We start from the raw sequence: 24,693 nt of genomic DNA, 5'->3' as shown, positions 1-24,693 counted from the left end.
CGCCCTTATCGCGTGTCACTTGCTGAGAGTCAAGTTATACAGACGGATGTCGAGAGAAGGCTGAGCAAAGACGTCATTTAGCCTTCATCGATTCCTAGGGCAACCCTGTGGTCTTAGTTAAAAAGAAAGACAACACCTGGCGCTTTTGCGTCGACTATCATCACCTAAATCGAATCACCAAGAAGGACGTTTATCCTCCACCCCGCATCTCCACCAAAAGATGTTACGGGCAAGATTTATTCACCGACAGCTGGTTTTGCTAACGACTTAAAGAGCGCGCATTCATGCAGGCCAACAGGGGAAGCTGGAGAGTCCAACCCACAACAACCACGTTGTCGTCTTCTGCCTTTTGGGTGCCAATTCAGCTGTGTCGGGGCGACAGCTCCATACACGTATCAATATGACTTTTGCAGAGAGACGTGTTTTAACACGTGAATTTCACACTGTCTTAATTTGTAGCCTTTTAAACAATGGTACCTATTTGGGTGTTCTGAGTGTGATCAGTTTTTAATGGAAAGAATATGCACTCTAGGTTTGCTTCACTCAGCGCTGTTCTTGCTTGAACTTGATGGTCCGTCTCAGATATAGGAAATGATTAAGCTGTGTGCTTCGCTCGACACTGAGTGGTAAAGCTTAGACCGACACGGCTTTGAACTAATAACCCCTTAGTATTCTTGAACTATGGTTATAATAATGTTTCTATCGATATTGAAGACGACGATGCACAAGAAAATGTTTTGACTGATCATATTTATTCATTTTCTGTGCAAAAGATGCAATCATGATCTGCGAATATTAGCTCGGCACTCGTTCACAAGTACGCCTCAGGGGGTGGCACCATGCTGCAAGCAAACATAATAAAATAATGAGCAAGAGTAACAAGGTGGTTACTGTTTACTTAAGCTGTGCAGGCATCAACGTTTTTAATAATGTACGGACAGTGAACCGACAGATTTGGCAGCTTGAGGCAATGGTCCGCGGCTGCTAACAGCACCCAAATCGAAGAAACGTTTGCTTTGCTTGACGATTAGCGCTGATTCTTTACAAAACTAGAATAACGGCACAGAAGCATAGGTGAACGTAGGGAGCTAGAATAGCACCAGAACAGGAAACTATGCTTATGCGAGCAGTGTGTATATACAAGTTGGCCTTTGATTGTCACTAAAATTACAACGCCATTTATGGTGTTTCACTATCTCCATAAAGTTTTCTCCAATTCACTTTATAAAACTCTGGCGCCGCGATGATACTGACACCATAAAAATGGTGCGTAGTACACGGGCTTAACAAATCTTCATGTCAGCGGCTCTAGAAAGCACTTGCGTCTTCGTTTATTGTTATATTTGCTTTTAATTCGAATCAAAGAACGAACCGTCGATCTTAGAAACAACGTTGTTCTCTTGAGAGGCCAGAAGCCGAGTATGCGCGGTTTCGCGTGCATAGGAACCCGGGCGACAGCGTCAAGGGAATATTCGTTTCTCGGTAGTGCGGGAAACGGAATGAGTGTATCGAGGGGCAGCGTTGGTTCTCGGCCGAACAGCAGGAAAAAATAGGGAATAACGAGAAGTGTAATGGCTTAAAACTTTGTGCGCCAATGTCACCTACGGCAAAGCAAAGGGCAAATCAGAATGGTCCAAAGAAACAGATTTCGCCGACATTTCTGTGAGTATTTAACTAAAATGTTCCGAGAGTCCATTCGCCTGTTGATGGTATGACGTAGTGTGCTTGTACTCGTTTGACATGACTGCAAGACGTCGGCTATGACCTGCGATAGAAGTGTGTGGCCGCTGTATGAAAGTAACTGTAGTGGCGCTTCATGTTGCAGAACCACGTCGTATAGGAGGAACTTGGTGACATCTGTGGCGCAGCTTGTTCGAATAGATTGTGTGATGGTGTATATGAAGACGATTTAGGGAGCTTATGAACAGACATACATCGGAGAGCTGCACTATGTACGTGAGTGCGCAATAAACTTTGCAGACAAAAAACTATCTTTATTTCGCACGTATTCCGCCAGGAGGAGCAGATGCTGTGAGCAGCAGCACACTGTGCGCACCTCTCAGACTTCCTTTTCCCGTAAGAGCGAGGAAGACCTAGATGCCAGAGAACTCCTTTATCCCTCCTCCTTTTTCTACCAAGCGGTATGACGTGATATGCGTTTTGTACACACCGAAGAGCACAGGCAAACACCGGAATCAACGCCAGCACTTGGTGAACGCTGCGTGAGGAGGGAGCGTGATATATACTCCATGCGTTCTACGAAAAAAAAATGGTTGCTCATATAGCTCCTATATATATCACAGTTTATAGTATTAACACGAAAGTGTATTGTCTCGGGGTCCACCAAAGTTTTAGTGACGCATTTCTGTCACAAAATTGCCGTCAAAAATACGCACATTCCGAAGGCAAAAGTTTCATCAGTGGGAGTCAAACCCGTGACCTCTGGGTCAGAGACAACAGATTCCGGGCGTGCTGTCAGATGCGCCACGGTCACATTCACTGTAGGTGTTAAAACACGTCTTTTATGCCTACCACTGTCATCTCACATTGGTATTCATAAAGTGCCGTAATTAAACAAGACTGTGAATACCATGGTTAGTTCCTTGAATACGTCGTTTTCAGGGGTGTGCCCAATTTGGGGCGTTCCTACTAGGAGAAGTGCAGTTTATTCAACGCCTTAACACACCAACTAGTGGTGACCTTACCTCTAGTGTTAGCGGCGCTCATGAAATCCATCAATGTGAACAATTCCTCTGAGACTCTGCCGGTTTCGCCTGGCTTTAACTCCGTGTACCCCACTCACTCGGCAATTAATCGTGGCTGACCAAAGGGACGTCACAAGACGCGTTGCGTTTCACACTGCTCGTGTTGTGGTATTCAATCTCTCAGACATGCCGCGACTAAGCGACCTTAACCCAAGATTGGCGTCCAATTAGTCACGTTCTTCTGGATGTCACACTCTTGTTTTAACAGGAAAGTGTTTATGGCGGGGCCAAGCACAGCACCGTGACATATTCCCGTCACGGATAAACCATTTACTAACCGGCTGCAAAGAAAAAAAACATGGCATGTCCAAGGAGTGGGGATGAGTGGGCGAAGCTCCAAAGGTACATCAGTAAACCGCGAGGCCTCCATATATCTTCGCAGTCATTCATCATGTAAAAAACGGCGAGCAAGCGCTGCACCCGCTTTCCGAGCCGTCCACTCCACCCCCCATTTTTTTTGATGGAGGCAAAAATGCTGTTGGCCTGTGTTTTCAGACTTGGGTGCGCGTTAAAGAATCTGAGGTGGTCGAGATATCCGGAGCATCGTAGTTTTGGGACGTTAGACCCCACATAAATATCAATCAACTCCACCCACTTGTCCTCATCGCTCATACTTGACGCACACAGACTGCCGGTGCAAGAAGAAGCGCGCCAAGAGCGAGCGCATTTTACTTAAGAATGAACGCGGTCTTCAATCTCACGAGAGCACGCATCGGAGTGGAGCGATATATATTGCAAACTGAGTAGTAGCAGTTCAAGCGCCATAGCACCATCCAGTGGGCACTCCGAATACTAGCGGTGGCTACGATGAGGTGACGGCGGACAAGCTCACACCATATGGAACTTCGCTCAACAACAAGAAGGGAAGGTCCCACTGCGGGGCGTTGAACCAGCGATCTTGCACTCCTCAGAGCACAACGCTAACCCCCAAGCCACACAACACCCATTCTACAACTCTTTAACAGCAAGTCATTCTAAGGAACTTTGCCCCACAACAAGAAGGGAAGGTCCCACTGCGGGAAAGTTCACTTTAGAGCTCAACGCTAACCACTAAGCCGCAGAACGGCACTTTTTCATCCCGTTACAGCGAGCCTTTGTATATACCATATACCGCTGGTGATCCTCAGAGGCCACAAACTTCAGCATGATTCAGTAATCACTTGGAAGATGGCACGACGGGCGCGCGTTGGGCGAGCACGCTCTAAAGGTAGTCGTGCCGTGCCACCCCGAAGTACGTGCGCCTCTACAAGTCGTGGTCAAAGTGTGCACAGATGTTCTCTAGCCTGGTAGCTCACTCGCGAGCGCGCCTATATTCCTCTGAATTCGGATGATTCGCACTTGTTGTGATTCCACCGAATGTTCACTTTAAAGTTAGAGTAGTTAAAGAGAGCACGAACGTGAATTTGCTGGTTGGCGCGGCCCTGCTTACGAAAAGAGAACGCTGCTCACACACCATGTAAGAATTGTCACAGACATTTGACCGCGCTTGTCCGGTGTGTGATCACTTAATTAGTGCGTGTTTTCTGCGTGAGGTGTGAGCTGCAAGTTTCGAGCTGCGTGTCGTTTTTCGCGCGACATGGCAAGTTGTTACCGAGGCATTAATTTCTTCGCCCTTGTAGTGAAACAATGCCCAAAGAATGCCAACTACCTGTGCGAGGACACGTTTCTTTTTCGTGTTGTCATCATCATCAGCTTGACTACGCCCAAAGCAGAGAAAATGCATCTTCCATGATCCACCAATCGACCAGGTCTCGTGCTTTCTACTGCCACGTCGTACCTGTGAAATTTTAATTCTCATGAACCCCCTTACTTTCTGTCTCCCCTTCGATCGTTTGCCTCCTCTGCGAATCCAGTCAGTTACCTTCAATGAGGAGCGGTTATCCTGCTTATGTGCTACGGGCCCATCCCATGCCCATTTCTTCTTCTTGATTTCAACTATGATATTCCTAAACCCTGTTCAACTGCGTGTTTTTTGTTGCTTTCTTACCGTTAACTAGTACAGCTGCCAAAGGCACACATGACCACAAAGAACGTTTAGCCATCTATCAATCATTATTCATGGACGGCAGTCATCGGCATGACGAAGTATCATTAAGCGTCAACGTGAATGCATCCTCCCTAACACTGCTATAGTATACAGCTGTCAGACACCAATATACAGAGCGTAAGTTATCTTATATAACTGTACAGTAAACATTTAACCACTTCTGTAAGGACACGTCTTGCTTTCTTGTTCTACCGATTCCAATGACGAAGGGATCCACAACGCTTTTCCGAATGCGTTACCCCGCCGCGGTGGTCTAGTGGCTAAGGTACTCGGCTGCTGACCCGAAGGTCGCGGGTTCAAATCCCGGCTGCGGCGGCTGCATTTCCGCTGGAGGCGGAAATGTCATAGGCCCGTGTGCTCAGATTTGGGTGCAAGTTAAAGAATCCCAGGTGGTCGAAATTTCCGGAGCCCTCCACTACGGCGTCTCTCATAATCATATGGTGGTTTTGGGACGTTAAACCCCACAAATCAATCAATCAATTTCCGAATGCGTTTTCTCAAGCCGTTATTTTTTTATTAAGAAGGTCATACTGCTACATTAGTGCTTTTTTCAGTCATAAAGAAAGGCTGTTCTCGATGAATTTGCCATGATGTGTTCTTCAAATTTTCAAAAAAATGAGTCGACTGGCAAATTCGTTTGCACAGTGCCTGGGACACCGTGGCAGTTGGCAAATACTACAGCAATGATGGATCATACTAGCGTGCTATGTATTCTTGCTTTGCTTTAAAAAAGCATATGTCTCTCGCCTACTGCGCCCTTCGTTTTTCAGGGCCCTAGAAATCAAAGGAGTGCACAGCCAGCTAATACCGATTGAAATCGTCATCTATAGGCTAAATATACGTGGTTAGTGGGACAAAATCGCATGTGCCACAAAGCGGACATGTTACCGTGGAATGGACTGTGTTATCGTATCGAAATCGTAGTAACCACAGCGTGTGCGTTCAAACTTACATTGTATAGAAGTTATTCATTTTCGAGTTAACGCATTGACTCTACTGACAAGATAGCTCTGCTACGTAAGTGCCAATTACAACTAAAATATAAACAAGCTACAACAGCTCCGCAACTTCTGCTCTAAGAAAGCAGAGTACTCCGCAGAAGCTCGTAATGATTCAGCTTACCTCCAGGTCTGCATGGGCAGGCATGTGGAAAGATGTTTCGGTAGAGTAACACGGTGCAGCCATCACCAATTCTCGGAGATGGTCGGCAAAAGGGATAGCGGCGACCCCTCCTGACGCAGCATGATCCTTGGGGACATTGACTGGTGGAAGAACACAGACCACCTAGTGGCTGCAGTAAGATGGTTACGGATCTTTCCATTAGTAATCTTTTGTTGCAAAATTATTGTCCATGATATTATATTGAAAACAACTTTAATACATAACCTTAATATTGTAGACCCCGCGTCCAATTTTCCTACCCTAAATGTACCAGTAGCACAATCTTACACTTCTGTGAATATTTGCAGTACACTACCCTTCTACCAACTCTGCTATCTAAATTGGCCAAAGAAAGGCTTTAACAGAATTCATCGGTCATTGCCACCACATGTATTTTGCCATTTGCCAAAGGTGAAAAAAGCGATTTGTAGCATATCTGCGTATAACCTTGACATTTTGACTTTTGTGGTATTACATGACATTGGCGTATTTGAAGCTTTCATGGGCATTAGGCAGGCTGGGCAATGGTCATCAATCGTCAGAAAACTTGCATATGCGATATCATAATCATAAAGTACCCCCCCCCCCCCCCCTTTAACACACAAGTGCGGAATCAACTGTTGCAGTATTCTTTGGGGGTACCTATCATCTTAACACAAAATGATAGCTTTGTCGCTGTGCTGCATCGCGGAAGCCAGTTTGAAATTACCGAGTTTTAAGCAACAGATATGGGAAATGATCTGTGCTGAAGTGCCTAGTTGGCAAAGCTCATCAATACGTTCAAGTTAGCTTTCGCGATGCTCCGCTGACTGTGTTGATAACATAGAAGCCATTTTCACCATGATAGGTCTAATATACGCGCCATGCTACCGAGGCACTTGCGTTACTTTTATACGAGCTTTGGTGGGAACATAGAGGCAGTGGCAATAATGTTTCCACAGGCAAGGTTAGCCTCGCAGACAATGCGCGGCAATTAATTTCCCTAACCGACTCTTTCCAAGTAGTATGTCATCAGTACTTAACCAGTGAAAAGAAACGCTCAACATAGTTTTAGAAGTCATGTTTGAAGATCCTGGGCATACAATGTCCTAATTACCGTCGCACACTTACCACAACTGCTTCGTATGATCCGAAAGCCTCCCTGTTTGAAGGTGAAATCCTTGTGGTACTAGGTCCAATGATTTGAACGGGTGATTTCAATGCAGCGTATGGACTGTGAGGAACGGTGATGCCTGACGTTTAGGACCCTGCCGAAGGGCTGAGAAATTCTTTTCATTCTTTCTGAGGCAGACAACTGAGTTCCGAGGACCGCAAAATACAGGCACGTGGCTTGCGCACCCCGTGTTGTTGCCCTGTACAATATAGAACAGGGCTGCCCCTGCGCAACTATGCTTTCTTGCGAAACAGGGCTTATGTAGTCGGCCTATTGAAGAGTGAAAATTGCATCACATTGCCTTGTTTTATAGTCGCTAATTACCAGGGTCTTTTACAGTTTGCCTGAAAGATGATTTGTTTGAAGGGAATCTGCTCCATCGTTGTGCCAACATTCCAACGTATTGATTAAAATGTTATCTTCATTCTTTTGTTATACCTTCTTCTAGTGAAACCATTTGCGTTCGGCTGAACATTTGTGATAGATTACTGTTTAAAAGTCATGACACGCCCGAGAAATTATGGAGTTTTGAAGCCTCCAAATATTTGAAAATGTGTTTGAGAGTGTTTCTAGGCAGGTCGCTTGGGTTCCATAAGGTGGTATGTTTTATTTTTGAAAAGTGTCACTGATGCATAGTCTCAGCTATGGCTGGCAAGCTGCATGACAGTAACTGTTGTCCTGGTAAAGCACTAATTTGGTGTACTTCCGATCGTAACTGCCCTTTTAACTTGGTCTGCGAATGATTGACCGGTAAATCCACTGACGATGAAAACAAAATGGCTGTCCCAACAACATTACAAACTTTCTGCAGTGACGACGTTATTTTGCACACCGTCGTGCGGAGGCACATCCTCATAAGCGTTTTTTTCTTTAATAAAGAACGTTCCACTTGTTCGGCTACTCAATGCCAGTTTAACTTTTTCAAATAAAATGCAAGTATTCCTGCAAGTTCCGAATTTTCACTGGGAATTACGAAAATTAGGTATGCTCTACTTACCAGATTTCTGAAGCCAGAAACAATGTACGGAAGCACGGCTGTATCAAACTGCAAAAAATTGAGCAGTTTTGTAAAACAATACTTGTATGACGCATTGTGTTATTTCTCAAATGTTGTTGACCTCGAGTAACCGCATATATTATTCGATTGAAAGTTGAATAAATTACATGTTTGTGGCTAACTTTGCCTCTTAGTTGTTATTTAAAGCAGGGAAAGCATTCTTTGACTGCTGTTGCTTTTTTTGGAGACTTACTTCACAAAAAGAGACCTACTGCAAGAAAGGAGACTCACTGCACTCTGTCTCCTCTTTTTCAGGCGACAATTGTAGGCATTTATTTGTGTGAATGGCACCGTCACAGGAAATAAACTGCAACGACTTTATTGTGAGTCCTAAGTGCTTGAGTACAAGTGCCACAATGAGAGCCACTTCCACAGACTGCTGTTAGGCTCGAGATTAAACGTGCGGCATTTCTTATTGTTGTCAGTCCATTTAGCAATCCTCGTAGCGTTCTCCTTCCCCATCTAAAGCTTTACGCACGTCACAAGGTTCCACACAGCCACCAGTGTTGGGAATATTTCAAGAATTCTAGATCTTGCCTGGTGTTTCAATTGCTCTGTAGTCTAGAAATCCCTGACTGTGCGATGCATACACGTGTAATGAGGTCGCAGTGACATTACAATATTAGGCCATGAAGCCATGATCTCTGATTGTGCGACTTTTCGTATTACTAGTATTGGTGCCACCACTGCCGACGTGTAGTTTACACTAAAATCAAGATCAAAACGTAACGCTTGCGAAAGTTGGAAAGGAAAAGTGCTCGAAAGCCCATTGCGACATACATAAAGGCATGCTGAGCGATTGAAGCGGGACATGCTGACGAGAGGCCAAATAACAAAAACCCTTAACTCGAACGTTTTTTTTTCGAATATTCCTAATTTCATGCGTGGTAATGTAAGCTAGATATTGACGTTGCAGCTTATATTGCACTTCAACAATAGGTGAACACTCAGTTTTTTGTTTGAGAGCCAAAAGCGGGGAAGGGGGCGTGTGCAAGTGGTCCGCTATTTGGGCTTGCATTTAGTGCCACATGCACATCAACATCATAGTATTCATAGCTACCCCGGTACCAGTGCAGTTTTAAGTTCAGTGAAGCTGTAATTTCAAGGTGTATTAAAATTAGTTTACCGCTTCAGCTCTATGAAGTGTGTTCCCTCAGATTGTACGTCGCGAAATTGCGATATAATTTACTTACACCTTGAGGTACTACGATTGTAAAATTTGTCAAGAGCACGGCAATGCAGAGATGATGCTCACAGCAACTGAATAGCTTCATGATTTCTTGCCGTTCGTTTCTGAAACTTTGCCAAATCTAATGACTTGCACATAGGCCACGTCTGAAATGCTATAGAAACGTCATGAGTGATAGGCTTGTTATAAATGTCAAGGGGCTGACATCATTGCTGTGCCGATTTCATTGTTGTATACTGCTGATCACCAATATTACGATTAGAGAGGTATTAGAACTATTCCCGCTCCATACATTACGCGCAATAGATCTGCCGTATTAGGTACCTCTAAGCAATGGGCGTAGCTAAGATGAAGGGGGTGGGGTAGGTAGGGATTCCAAGTTTTCTAGAATTTTCTGGTTTCGCTTGTGTACCAATAGACGCGGGAATGCAAGCGAACGCGCGTACATATATCCTGTGTGGTCGAACCCTCCAACTACCAAAAAGAAATTTCTGACTATGCGCTTGCTCCTAACTATCATCAATTCTTTAGCATCATTAGCAAAGATTCATATTTCATGGTATTTTATTAAAAGCTGTCATGCTTTCTCATTCTTCATACTAACGATTCCTAAAATACGGCCTCCTTGCGAGGTTTCAGATAATCTCTGCTGTGAAGCTAAGTGCTCAGTAATGAAAACGTTCCAGGAATAATCATGTACCCTTGTAATTACTCTGATGAGTAACAAGCGCGAGTATCTGCTGGCGTTGCATTTCTTCTCTTTCATTAAATAGCTGCGATTCATTATCTTGTGCAAGTTGATTGGTTGGTCATGTACAGAGTGGCGGCTGATGGCCACGTTGAGAACAATGAGGTGTCCAAAGTTACTGCTACTGTAACGCGACGTCGAACAAATGTACGTAATACAGTATGCTAGCGCATGTTTCATCTGGAGCGTCAATACTCGCCTACCAGTTGGTATCTTGTAACATCAGTGCACTGATGCCAATTCCATGTTAGCACGCAAGCGAGGTTGTTAATTTACGTAAAAAGAGAATAATGAACCTTACAACATTGTGGCGAATATTAGTTGTGTCTAGGGAGGTTTTATTACCAACACATTACTCTTGCCAACGAGAAGTACCCACTGCTAGCAAAGGTCAGTTCTCGCTCGGTAAGAGTATCTCACAGATTACTTGACGATCAGTCAGCCGTCACTATTTAACGAAAATAAGCAGTGAGGAATATTACCAAACTAGAGCTGTCAGTTATGTAATTATTTGTGAAATATGATTATTCACGAAAAACAGCAGAAAACACAGAGCAACTAATTTGTTTCTCGCTAATAAACAAAAAACAGGTCAGCACTATATGCACATGGTTAGCTGCATCCCATCAATAATTAAAGGAAGAACAATTATAAATTCAGATGCCAAAAAAACAGTTTTTTTGTTAAAAATTTTGTGTGATGAAGGAAGGGCAGCCAAGGAATTGTGACATGTGGAATCTGTGATCTTGGGCAACAACAATTTGCCAACGCTGGTGACAGCAGCTGGCCTTCGCAGCGGCCGATGCAGCTCTCCTGCCTTTAGCGCTTAAGCCACACCTTTCGTTTGCGTAGTGGAGAACACGTGAACCACCGCGAATTTGCAGCACCTGTGGCTATCGCAAGATAGTGTGCCTGGTTCTCACACCTAGCATATAATGGACAGGAACAGACGACAGCAAATTAATATAAGATTGCCCTTGCCAGAGTAAACTACGCCTTGCGCAGCAGAATTTCAGAACGACCATTTTAGCGAAAGACCGAGAGCCTGGTCATGAGAAAGAAAATTGACGCAGCTAATGTACTATCAACCGCAAAAGTTTGCGCAAATGTGAATGTTTCCTATATCAGTGCTTAATGTTTATAGTGAAGCTGATGCCTGTAGTGGCCGGAATTCTAAGTGCACTACGGAACATTTATTTCAAAATCACATACCCAGATAAAGCGGCAATTTATTTTTAGTGGGCATTTCGCGTCCCGCAAAGTATTGCTGTTGATGGTACGTACATGTGACGACGACCCTTGAATTGATCAGGGTGTAAAACTAAACGGCTGTTTCGCCAGCACGTGGTCACGAACTCTGACTGAGGTCGGAGTGGTATCTGGAATGTTGGTGCAAGCGCAACCGGGCAATCTTTATCATCTAGTTGACATGATGATTGGCTGCGAATTCACGAGCGCAGGTTAAATTTGGCAACTGAAGCTGCAGAACAAAGGGAGTGTGGATTGATTTAATAAACGGGAGTCAAAGTTTGTCCATAGCTGAGGACTTCAAGAGCCAAAGGCCGTCTTTGCCAGTATTCAATAAACACACTGTGCGCCATTACATTTGCGGTAACGCCTAAGTTTAGGAGAACACTGTGGTCATATTTGTTTTTGAACCAAACCCCAATAGCTTTACACGTGATTCTTATAGCCCGTCTCACATATACTGCTGAGCTCTGCCAAAATTACATGGTGTAAGCGAGTCAGATGCTTGCGCAGGAGAATATAGTTCTGCAGAAAATCACTTACAACTAACCAGATCAGATATTTGTTCTTATTTCGAAGGCTGCTGAAGTACATCAATAAGAAATATGTTTATTTTCGTCACATGCCTCACCGTGGTGCTTTTGTGTCTAAGGTACTCGGCTGCTGACCCGCAGGTTGCGGGATCGAATCCTGGCTGCGGCGGCTGCATTTTCGATAGAGGCGGAAATGTTGTAGGCCCGTGTGCTGAGATTTGGGTGCACGTTAAAGAACCCCAGGTGGTCGAAATTTCTGGAGCCCCCCACTACGGCGTCTCTCATAATCATACGGTGGTTTTGGAATGTTAAACCCACATATCAATCAATCAATCAATCAGTCAATTATATTCATCACAATTACGTACTATTCCACTAAGAGCTTTATCAGTAATCTCCAGGAACTGAGCTTACAAATCAACATGGCAGTACCCATGCATAGATGATGTTGCAAAATATTTGCTTGGAGTGGGGCAGACTGTTGAAGAGGATGAAGTGGTGACAGGCATGGTCTAGAAAAGGGACAGCTTAGGCTTCATGCTGAATAAACGGGTTGTATCCGTCTGACGTCTGCGGACCACTTATCTGGTACATTTAGCGCACAAATCCCGGGATCTGCCCCTTCAGAGACTTCCCTGAACGTCACGGCCATGACGACCACTGACCATTTTGCGAAAGAAGCACGGATCGATCAGAGGTGGTGTCACCCGAGCCCTAGCACTGTTATCAGACCTGCTGTATCAACCGGATCCTGATGCTTCCCAGATTACTGGCCACATAGGATTGCTAAAGGAGAAAGAAGCAGCACTTTCGAGGCTCTACGACGTACTTCAGGCTGCAACGGACAAAAAAAGCATGGATCATGAAGTGGAAACAGCACTCGAGTACAAGGAAACATTTTTTACGCCGTGTCACGTGCGAGTTCTGGCTACAGGAATATAAGAAGGCAGACACAACGTGGTGACGAGCCACTGGACCTGGGCCAAGTAACCTAAAACTTTCGAGCTCCGGCGAAGCAGCAGGGCAGGTGAGAGTGCGCCATCCACTTGCGGTTCAACTGCCAAAGCTCTAGATACCAACTTTTGATGGCAGTCTTTGTGAATGGCAGTCTTTTTAGGATCATTTCTACGCTACGATCCACAAGAATACCGGGCTACCGCGCATCGAAAAATTCAAGTACCTCCTCACTTACTTAACTGGAAGCGCGAAGCGAGCTGTCGCCGGCATTAGTTTAGCAGAGCAAAATTATGATCTTACAATCAAGACCCTCACAGATTGCTTTGGACGCCAGGATCTCCTTGTGAACGAGCAGGTTGATAATCTCCTCGCGCTAAGCCCTGTTAAAAGCTCGTCAGACATCCGAAGGCTTCACTTGCTGCACGATAGTGTGCAGTTCAAAGTTAGTGCAATGGGAGGCCAAAGAGTAGCGCCCGACCAGTACACTGTGGTTTTCAACCATGTCATAATGCAATATCTGTCGGAGAACCTTGCCATTACGTACAGGCTGAAATTGAACGAATCAAACTGCGTCTCTAGTATCGCCGAAATGCCTGAAGACCGAACGCAGCTAGCCAAGGAGTTACTAACGTTTCTCTACATTCATGTGGAAATGCGGGAGGAGGGCCGGTTACAATCTTGTAGTTTGTCGCAAGACGAAGCCAGAACCCACATATCCGAAGCAATGTATGGTGGTAAAACTATACTGTCGGAATCCACACTAACGGGGTCTACCTCGCCTGTTAGGCTGGCGTGCCCACCCTGTCACAGCAAGGATCACATGATCGCTGCCTTCAATGCCAACCTATCGGCTGAAGAGAAGCGGGCAAGGCTACAGTACACCAATTGTTGCTTCCGCTGTGAAACATGAAACGACATCGCCAGAATGTGCAGGAAGTCATTCAACCTTAGTGTGGTACCTGCCAGCGACGACACCTGACCATCGTCTGTGAGTTATCACGCCCAGCCGAAAATCCGCACCCGAACGCAGGATTTCCAGACTTTTCTCAATTACCCCCATTAACCAAGCGGACGGTCACTACCTCCCAGAGTCACGTTGAGTACACTCACTTATTGTTACAGGCAGACTGAATTCGGGCAGATTGTGGAGGCCACTGACTCCTCGTGTGGCTACTTCTGGACAGCGGCAGTCAGTGCACCTACATTCGTGCAAACCTGCAAGGTTGCTTCAGTGCTCCGTCATTGGAAAAGAAGAACTCTCCCTTGAAACGTTTGGAGCATCCAAGTCATGAAGGCAACTTTGCACTGAGCTTGTCAACGTGCGGCTTCGAAGCCAGTTAAACAATTCAGCGGTTATCTTAGAAGCGTTAACGATTCCCGAAAATTGCGTTGTCCCAAGCCCACCATTCGACTCCAACGCTTTGCACCTACTTCTCGAACAGGAGTAGAACGTAACTGACTGCTTTTAATCAAGTACGTGGCAACCGGGCGAGACTAGTGTCATCATAGAATCGAACGACTATTGGAAGGTCACCATCGGCAAAATCGACCACGTAACTTAAACGCTAACAGCGATAGAGACAATGTTTGACTGGTTGGTACTAGGACCCTTGTCATCTGACAGCATCCAGCGCCTGTCTTGCACACTGTTTGTCTTGAGCCGGAATACTTATACAACGCACACTGACGTACCTTCAATGTGGGGTTTTCGTACCATCAGGAGCGATAAAGTGCCTTCACGAACCTCAAACAAGCGCCACGATCTATCTGTATCGGAGCAAGGTATCTCCACAGAAAAGAAGTTTCATGAACCTAATTACTCAGTTCCTAGCTGCAGGAACTTGGAAAAGGCTGATACGCCAGGCAAGCAGGTCAATGCTCATCACTGCCGCGTGGATCGGCGTCGTCAGCACCAGCGTGTTGGTGACGCCGGCCTTGAACAACTCGTCCCAGACCAGCCGCCTTTTGGGCTACCACCACGACAGGCATCACGTCATCGTAATTCTGCACTCCGAGTATGTCGTCCTAACACACGTCAAGAACAGCCTCCATCTCAACAGCATCGGTTACACAGACGGCAAGGGCTGCGACAGACGCAAATTAACAGCCTTAGTGCACTGACACTTGGTAGCAAAGCAATTTCACTTTAACACGTACTCTGCTCTCGGTGGGTACGATCCCTCTTGGGACCCACTGGGACGATGTCTAATAATCTGGATCGGAGCAGCCTGGAGTGGTGCAGACTTCATCGATGCGTGCGACTCATCCTAAGCTCCTGGGAGGAGGTTGCTAAATATTCTCTTGGAGCGGGCCAGACTGTCGAAGAGGATGAAGTGGGGAAAGGCACGCTCTAGAAGAGGGACAGCCATGCCTCCATGCTGAATGAACGGGTCATCTCTGTCTAACTTCTGTGGACCGGTTATCTGTTACAGATGATATCCCGCTTCAATGCGAACTTGACCTTGAGGCATTAAAAAACGCTCACAAAAAAAAAAACAGATCATATAGTGTCATCTCACAATCAAGACAAAGCATGAGTTAGGCTGTGTCGTTATTGGCAAGATGAGTTGTTTATAAAGCTCGTGTGCTAAGACCTACACGCCAAGAATTCGCTAGCGGTTCATGGAATCAGCGCAATGCAGTCACGAATACATTCCTGCCGAAGTGCCTTGACATAAGTATTGACCAAATACAACTGAAAGCTTTCAACTTACAAGCACTGAGCGCATGAGGATGACGTGCTACCTCGAGGTGGAGGGCACAAGCGTCCGTAGGGGCAGCCATGTCGGATTTTTTTTTAAATGTTGTTATCTCCTTCTCGAATACATGCACACAACAGCCGTGAAACAGGAGGACGCTTGGCATACGACGCGGCACAGATGAGTACATGTGGAGAGGCTGATCACCTTTCTTACTGGTGAAGAGGCCTTGTAGCATCGCTGTGCTGAAGGAAACTCCTGAGATGCAGTGTAGGTTGTCAAGTGTTAAATCAGGGGGTGCAAGCTCCCTATACCTTCAATATATTCGCATTCGCATGCCCACCCGAATTCAAGAGAGAACTTCACGGAAACAATGTTTTGGCAAGTTCACTTATCCGGGTCAGCGCAACAGCGCTGCCTTGCGAAGAAAGCTTCATTTGTCAAAGCGTTGGACCGAGCGACATTTCTTGTACTGATTGCTAGAACAATTTAATCCATAACATGTATTTCAGTGACAGCTTTAGACGTAACGACTCACAAAGTTTCAAACAGTGGCGTACCAACAATTTCGCGTGTGGGATGGCAAATATATATATATATATATATTGAAGAAGTTTTTCCAATGGGCCAAACGTACTTAGGAAGAGGAGAAACACAACTTAGCGGTTGTTTTATTTTATTGATAAAGATTTCGACCGGTGGACTGGTCTTCGTGAGGGTTTACGAACAGTTGTCATATATATATATATATATATATATATATATATATATAGGCAGGCAAGGCGGTTGAGTGGCCGTAGCGTTGCATATAGTTCAGTAGATCCTCCGTGAGCGGTCACAACGTGGTTTATTTCGACGTTTCGGCCTAGAGTCTGGCCTTCATCAGGATGAAAGGTACAGTTTGTTGGTGCTCAGCTTTATACAATCTCAAGTCAGAGGGAAAGGAAAGAGGAAAAAGACAGAAAAAAGAAAAAAAAGAAAAGAAGAAGGAAAAAGAAAGAAAAGAGAAAAAAATATTATAAGGTGGACTCCCCCCGGGCGCCCCCTTCCACTCTTCCTTCCACTTCCACTTCATCTCTCTCCCCTTGCTCCCCTTCACCTTTCTGATGTCAGTGGTCTGTGTATGCTTCCTTTCACTAACGCATTCTTCCCGACCAGATGGCGCCTCTTGGCACTGGCGGTTCGGTGTTGGGCAAAAAAGAGATTTTTTAGGAAGTTTTAAGCCTTTAACTACTCGGAGCCCTGTCAACATTTCGTCGTAGAAAAAGAGGTACCGCGTATTGGGGCAGAGGCTGGTAAGCGGGCATGTTAGTAAGTTTTAAACATTTAACTACTCGGGGTCCCGTCAACATTTCGTCGTAGAAAGACGGGTTTCGCGTATAGCGGCAGAGGCTGGTAAGCGGGCGCAATGCGAATTCCTTGCCCGCTTCTGGATTACGCGTGAAGTGGGGGCCTCCCGGCTGTGCACAGAGTTGCTGTTGGGCATGGCACAATTGATTGGGTAGTAAAATAAAACAGAAAACAGACGACAGCTGCACTTAGGAAGAGTAGTTACACTTGGAATCGTTTTGAGCGGTCCAGTGCCCTTCGCAGCTGCAGTGCCGTGAACTCAGTTACTATTTTCATTATTGCTGTTATTGTTTTCTAATGCTTTAACTACTGCAAGTGTTCCAGGATTCTCATTTATTCCTCTTTCGAGGGTGTTAAATTGGTGGATAAGGTATGACTGTCGTTGTTCACGTTCTTGATTTGATTTGAATCCCGTCTCTCAGAGCGTTACTGATAGTTTGTCGAATGCATGGTCGGGAAGGTTGAGATGTTTTGATAGAGGTAGACTTGGGGCTGATTTCGCATGGGCTCTGTGATTATTGAAGCGAATCCTAAATGGATTTTCTGTTTGTCCGATGTACTGCATACCACACACGTTGCATTCGAGTAGGTATACGACATTAGAGGAATCACATGTTAGGTTTCCTCGTATGTTAATCGAAAACTTCGATTGTGTGCTGGTTACTTTGTGTGTTTCTCGCATCACCTTACATACAAGACATCGTGGCTTTAAACAAGGTCGGCATGAATTATTGGGGGGTGATGTGTTATTTTGAGAGTGGACAAGTGTGTATTTGAGGTTACGTGGTCGCTGGTAAACGACGCCTAGAGAAGATGGAAATGCGCGTTTCAGACGTTCACTTTAATCCAGAATGTTGTATTGTCGTTTAAGAATTTTGTTTACATTGGGGAAGTTTGTGCTGTTAGTCAAGCAGAGGTTTGTTCGTTGTGAGTTTTTTTGCGGTGGTCGCTTCATAAGTACGTCTTCACGCTTTAGTTTTTTCGCTTTTTGAACAGCGTCATTGATTACATGTGGGGGGTATTTTTGTTTCTCGAGCATAAGTTTTAGCCTCTGGGAGCTCGTGTCAAAGTCAACGTCTCTAGAGCAGATTCGCTTAAACCGGTGAGCCTGGCTGTATGGAATACTGTTTTTACAGTGGCGGGGGTGATCGCTTTGGTAATGGAGGTATTGTTGTCGATCCTTTGGTTTGCAACATAGGGTTGTAGAGAGCGTCTCTTCTTCTATTGTTATGGTAACATCAAGAAAATATACAGTTACTTGCGAGTATGTGTGTGTGAAGTGTATGTTCGGATGTACAGCATTTTAGGTGTCGATAAAGCTGAGAAGTTCGTCCTCGCTGTGGGTCCAAATAAGAAAGATGTCGTCTATGTATCTTCTGTATAACATTGGTTTCAAGGAACTTTGTGCAAGAATATCAGATTCTAGCTTTCCCATAAATATGTTGGCATAATTGGGTGCCATTTTGGTGCCCATAGCGGTCCTGCTTATTTGTCGAAAATACTGTTGGTTAAACTCGAATGAATTATATTCGAGGACCATCCTCGTCAAAGTTGCGATGGCAGAGAAATCTGGGGTGTTAGATTGTGTATGGTTTGTGTACATGTTTTGTAATGCAGCTATGCCGTCATCGTGAGGAATATTTGTATACAATGAAGAGACATCAAGAGTAACCAAGTACGAGTTTTCTGGCACACACCGACCTGCAATGTCTCGAAGAAAATGTGTGGTGTCTTTTATGCTAGTCTCGAGGGTGCATTGAATGTGGCTTATTAGTTTGTCCACGTACCCTGATATGGGTTCAGTTATTGTACCGATGCCTCATATGATTGGTTGACCTGGGTTACCAGGTTTATGAATTTTTGGGAGGATGTAGAAGTGACCTGGACGAGGGTATGCTACTCGCATCAGTTTGTGGTCAGTGTCGGTTATCGTTTCTGCATCCAACAGTTTTTTTTAGTTCTGTTGATACGGTACGTTTGTATTCGTCTGTCGGATCACCTGGGAGGCGTTCGTAAATTCTTGAGTCGTCTAGTTGGCGGTATTCTTGCAAGTAGTTGGTTGTATTAAGGGCTACAATTGCTCCTCCTTTGTCAGCGGGTTCTATTGTTATGTCTGTCCTAGATGCCAAATTTTTCATACTTATTTTTTCAGATTTTGTCAAGTTTTCTCGGTTTCCTTTCTGTCTGTGGTATTCGTATACTATATGTTTCTGTACTGCGGTGATATAAAGTTTCAAGCACTTGTCTCGAATGCTGTTCGGTGTCCAATCATTTGATTTACGACGGTGAATTGTTTCGTGGTTAGAAGGCTTCTTCAAGAAATATTCGCGCAACCTTAAGCTTCGAGCGAAGTTGTCGAGGTCTCGGAGCAAGGGGAATTCATTGAAAAATTTTGTGGTCGGGCAGAAGCTTAGTCCCTTAGATAGCAGTTTTTCTTCGTCAGGTGACAAGCTCGTGTCCGATAAGTTTCCAAACACAGTGTCACAGGGTGTGTTCCTAGATGGGTGCTCGTTTGTACCGTTAGTGGTTTCCTGGGTGGTGGTGTTGTAGTGATAAGGAACTATATCAGGGAACGCGGGTTCGGGCACATGGTCTCTTTTGAGTTTATGAATTTTTGTGGTCATGATGGCTTGGTATTTATTCTGTTCAAATTCTGTTAATCGGGTGATTTCTTCGTTCGATAAAGTGTTGTGGCGGAGAATAGTGTTGGTCATAGCGACCAGTTTCTTTACCTGCTTATCACTGTAATAAGAGCGATTTCCGTTAATTTAAGAGATGCCTCAAGGAGAACATTTTTCCATGTCATTTGGTCGTGTTCACCTAGATTTGTAGCGGCTGGTGTGAGGGAGAGTGTCATACCCTTGGGGGCTATTGTAGCATGAAGGTACACTTGCAATGTTGATTTATGCATTTCATGTCTAATTCGTTTGTCAGCAAGTTTTCGTACTTTAAGGAAAGTGGCACTGCAACTGGGAAGTGATGAGCTGGACTTACATTTCAGAAGTCAATCTTCTTTTGGGTGCGGGGATGGCACTGATGAGGTGCGCAGGTTGTAGTTATGTCTGGCAGGCCTTCGTCGTTGTGGGATGGATTTCGGCGTTGGGCTCCCGGCGAACGTGTTCGTAGGCAGTTCCGAGGCCCGCGATAGGGGGACGCGGTTTCGTAGTTCGGCAGGCTTCCCTTTGAGGAGTGGTGTAGTTATGCTCTTATGCTCGAGAAACAAAAACACCCCCACATGTAATTAATGACGCTGTTCAAAAAGCGAGAAAACTAAAGCGTGAAGACTTACTTATGAAGCGACCACTGCAAGAAGACGCACAACGAACAAACCTCCACTTGACTTACAGCACAAACTTCCCCAATGTAAACAAAATCCTTAAATGACATTACAACATTCTGGAAGAAAGTGAACGTCTGAAACGCGCATTTCCATCTGTTCCAGGCGTCGTTTACCGACGACCATGTAACCTCAAAGACACACTTGTTCACTCTCAAATTAAGACATCACCCCCCAATAATTCAGGCTGACCTTGTTTAAAGCCACGATGTCTTGTATGTAAGGTGATGCGAGAAACACACAAAGCAACCAGCACACAATCCAAGTTTTCGATTAACATACGAGGAAACCTAACATGCGATTCCTCTAATGTGGTACCCTACTCGAATGCAACGTGTGTGGTATGCAGTACATCGGACAAACAGAAACACCATTTAGGATTCGCTTCAATAGTCACAGAGCCCATGCGAAATCAGCCCCAAGTCTACCTCTATCAAAACATCACAACCTTCCCGACCATGCATTCGACAAACTATCAGTAACGCTCTTAGAGACGGGATTTAAATCATATTGAGAACGTGCACAACGAGAGTCATACCTTATCCACCGATTTAACACCCTCGATAGAGGAATAAATGAGAATCCTGGAACACTTGCAGTAGTTAAAGCATTAGAAAACAATAACGGCAATAATGAAAATAGTAACTGAGTTCACGGCACTGCAGCTGCGAAGGGCACTGGACAACTCAAAACGATTCCATGTGTAACTACTCTTCCTAAGTGCAGCTGTCGTCTGTTTTCTGTTTTATTTTACTACCCAATCAATTGTGCCATGCCTAACAGCAACCTTGTGCACAGCCGGGAGGCCCCCTATGCACGGGTAATCCAGAAACGGGCAAAGAATTCGCCTTGCGCCCGCTTACCAGTCTCTGCCGCAATACGCGGAACCCCTCTTTCTACGACGAAATGTTGACGGGACCCCGATTAGTTAAAAGCCTAAAACTTCCTAACATGCGCGCTTACCAGCCTCTGCCTCAATACGCGGTACCACTCTTTCTACGACAAAATGTTGACAGGGATCCGAGCAGGTAAAGGCTTAGAACTTGCTAAAAAAGCTCTTTTTTGCCCCACACCAAACCACCAGTGCCAGGAGGCGCCGTCTGGTCGGGAAGAATGCGTTAGTGAAAGGAAGCATACACAGACCACTGACATCAGAAAGGTGAAGGGGAGAAAGGGGAGAGAGATGAAGTGGAAGTGGAAAGTAGAGTGGAAGGGAGGTGCCCGAGGGGAGTCCACCTTATATCTTTTTTTCTCTTTTTTTTTCTTTTTCCTTCTTTTTTCTTTTATTTTTTGTCTTTTTTTCTGTCTTTTTCCTCCTTTATTCCCCTCTGATTTGAGATTGTATGAAGCTGAGCACCAACAAACTGTACCTTTATTCCTGATGAAGGCCAGACTCTAGGCCGAAACGTCGAAATAAACCACGTTGTGACCGCTCACGGAGGATCTACTGAACTATATGCAACGCTACGGCCACTCAACCACCATGCCTGACTACACAAGACCGGCCACAGGCGCACCTCCAGTCGAGCAAGTCTCACGGAAGTTCCCTAAACATGCACCAACATCAGCCATCATCAGAAACTCGCAAACAAGGTATTTACATCGGCATTTGAACCCGCATGAGAAGACGACACCTGCGATCATTTCAATCCGCTGAGCCTCCACATTCGACATCGAGAAAGAGCTTGCCGGCATACCACGATCTGTGACCACGCTCGTTTTTCACGTCGGTACGAGCGAGCTTGCGTCATACGGACTAGGGGAATCGCTTCGCCGCCTTCGCCGCCTAGTGAACAACACGCTTCGATCACGCCAGGAACTCAAAAGGCTCGTTGTTTCATGCGTGCTGCCCCGTTACCTCAACCTACACCAGGAACGATCGAACGAACAATTTGTGCACTGCTTCAACCGGGACGCTCGTCAATTCAACGAGACAGTCAAGGCCTACTGCCGAGGACCCAGCAAGGTGGTGTCATACATCGACTACCAAATTTAGCAGTTGCCACCAAGACGCTTTCTTGCCTCGGATGGGCTTCATCCGAGTTTTATGGGCGTCGCTTTGATCGCCGAAACCCTCAAGAGTGCTTTCGGTCGCGCAGACTTGGAAGCTACAACGGGGTGGTCGGCTCAATTGATTGATATGTGGGGTTTAACGTCCCAAAACCACCATATGATTATGAGAGACGCCGTAGTGGAGGGCTCCGGAAATTTCGACCACCTGGCGTTCTTTAACGTGCGCCCAAATCTGAGCACACGGGCCTACACTATTTCCGCCTCCATCGGAAATGCAGCCGCCGCAGCCGGGATTTGAACCCGCGACCTGCGGGTCAGCAGCCGAGTACCTTAGCCACTAGCCCACCGTGGCGGGGCGGGTGGTCGGCTCAACCAGCAGCTCCCGTCAATATCCGTTCAACACAACAAGAGACCCCGGACAAGAACTCTGCATATCAACATACACCAGGAGCCCCACACCAGAAGCCACACCCACCCAACATTACAGATGAGTTCCCGAGGATCGGCGAAACAGTGACTCCCGCGAGCCACAAGCACCCCCTCACCATCATCAACAGCGCACCACTACTAGGGGGGAAGTCTGCTGAACAGCCAACACGCGTCCCTCTATATCAGGTGTCGAGACCAAAAGCACTACACGACAGCACCACTACACCACTCCTCAAAGAGAAGCCTGCCGAACTACGAAACCGCGTCCCCCTATTGTGGACCCCGGAACTGCCTACGAACACGTTCGCCGAAAGCCCAACGCCGAAGGCCTGCCGGACATAACTACAACCTGCGCACCTCATCAGTGCCATCCCCGCACTCAAAAGAAGACTGACTTCTGAAATGTAAGTCCAGCTCATCTCTTCCCAGTTGCAGTGCCACTTTCCTTAAACAACGAAAACTTGCTGACAAACGAATTAGACATGAAATGCATAAATCAACATTGCAAGTGTACCTTCATGCTAGAATAGCCCCCTAGGGTAAGACACTCTCCCTCACACCAGCCGCTACAAATCTAGGTGAACACGACCAAATGACATGGAAAAATGTTCTCCTTGAGGCATCTCTTAAATTAACGGAAATCGCTCTTATTACAGTGATAAGCAGGTAAAGAAACTGGTCGCTATGACCAACACCATTCTCCGCCACAACACTTTATCGAACGAAGAAATCACCCGATTTACAGTATTTGAACAGAATAAATACCAAGCCATCATGACCACAAAAATTCATAAACTCAAAAGAGACTTGAAGGAAGTGACTTGTTCACTTCCTTCAAAGAAGTTCACTTCCGTTCACTAGAAGGAAGTGACTTGTTGATCATTCGGTCAATGCTGGCAGAATAATCAGGGTAAGAATTGGTGTGGGGTTTCTTTACATTCACCGGCAGTTCAAGTGACCGTATGGTGAGAGTACTTTGCTCTTGAAAGCTTGCCAATTTAACTCCTGCAGGCAGAGGTATGGGCTGCGCGGAAGCGTTCACAGTCTACAAATCGGCACAACCATCGACGGTGAGCACGAGGCAACGAGGCTCAATAACGTTTTTTGAAGGTTCCCTGAAACGGTGTTTTCACACTCCGTTTTTTATTAAACCACTACTGGAGCAAATCAATGCCACCATAATTAAATCAAAACACCCATTAATAACGGAGCTACGAGTACTGAAAAGATACCTCCTTCTGCTCCGCCTTTCACCCTCAACCTTTTCTTCGAGCGCTCGGGGCTAAGCTCTACCTTCACGGAGCCTGCGTCACGATGTGACGTGGCAGAACGCGTGCGTGATGTTTTGTCGTCTGCTTCCGGTAAGTCAAAGCCAGAGCAGAGCCGCCGGCAGTCAGGCGATTGACCGCGGCTGGACCAGGTGGGTGATCATCTGTTTGTGCGCTTAACACGAGCAGCCTATGTTTTGTTTCACAGTGTTTGGATCACTGCTCATCATTGACCCCGAACTTGAAGATAGTTTGCGCCGAATGAGCGATGAAATGGTTTTCGAACCATAGATTGACACGGCGTTTTGGGATTCTGCGCTTCGTGCCGAAGATGACAGCAGTGATCCGCCGCCACCTGACTCACCGGACTTCCATGACGATGTCAATGATGACGGGTAAGTGTAAATGATTTAGGTAGCCCATTTTGTTCGATACTTGTGCGTCCTCGCGTCCGCGTTTGCTCTGTCGCGCGTGTAACTTGTACATTGTGCTGCAAAATCACGAGCGTTGAAACAATTTCGTGATTGTCTTTCATTTCACGGTGTTTGTGCGGTGTCCACGATAACGATAACTTAGGCCGCTTTTCGCGAGTGCAGGTGCGACAGCGGGCTTGGTGGAGCAGTGCCAACGGCCCTTGAACAACTCTGCTGTCCGGACATTCCGCAAGTTGTTCGGGAAAGTCCGGACTGCTGCATAACTCGGCACAAAGACTTCCGATGCGTGTGCCTGCACTCCGCGG

The 24,693-nt window shown here is 45.8% G+C and overlaps 1 protein-coding gene across 1 annotated transcript; it reads right to left on the bottom strand.

Moving 5' to 3' along the window:
- Nucleotides 1-733: 733 nt before the first annotated feature.
- On the bottom strand, nt 734-9,511 carry LOC142764871 (colipase-like protein 2). Its single transcript, XM_075865415.1, has 4 exons — nt 9,377-9,511; nt 8,124-8,171; nt 5,935-6,103; nt 734-842 (listed from the first exon to the last, which is right to left on the bottom strand). Exons 1-4 carry the CDS (start codon nt 9,455-9,457, stop codon nt 796-798), a joined length of 345 nt encoding a protein of 114 aa, XP_075721530.1. The 5' UTR covers nt 9,458-9,511; the 3' UTR covers nt 734-795.
- Nucleotides 9,512-24,693: the final 15,182 nt, after the last annotated feature.

This window comes from Rhipicephalus microplus, chromosome 6 (genome assembly GCF_043290135.1).
Source record: "Rhipicephalus microplus isolate Deutch F79 chromosome 6, USDA_Rmic, whole genome shotgun sequence".
Taxonomy (NCBI): domain Eukaryota; kingdom Metazoa; phylum Arthropoda; class Arachnida; order Ixodida; family Ixodidae; genus Rhipicephalus; species Rhipicephalus microplus.
This window is presented reverse-complemented; position numbering and strand designations above follow the sequence as displayed.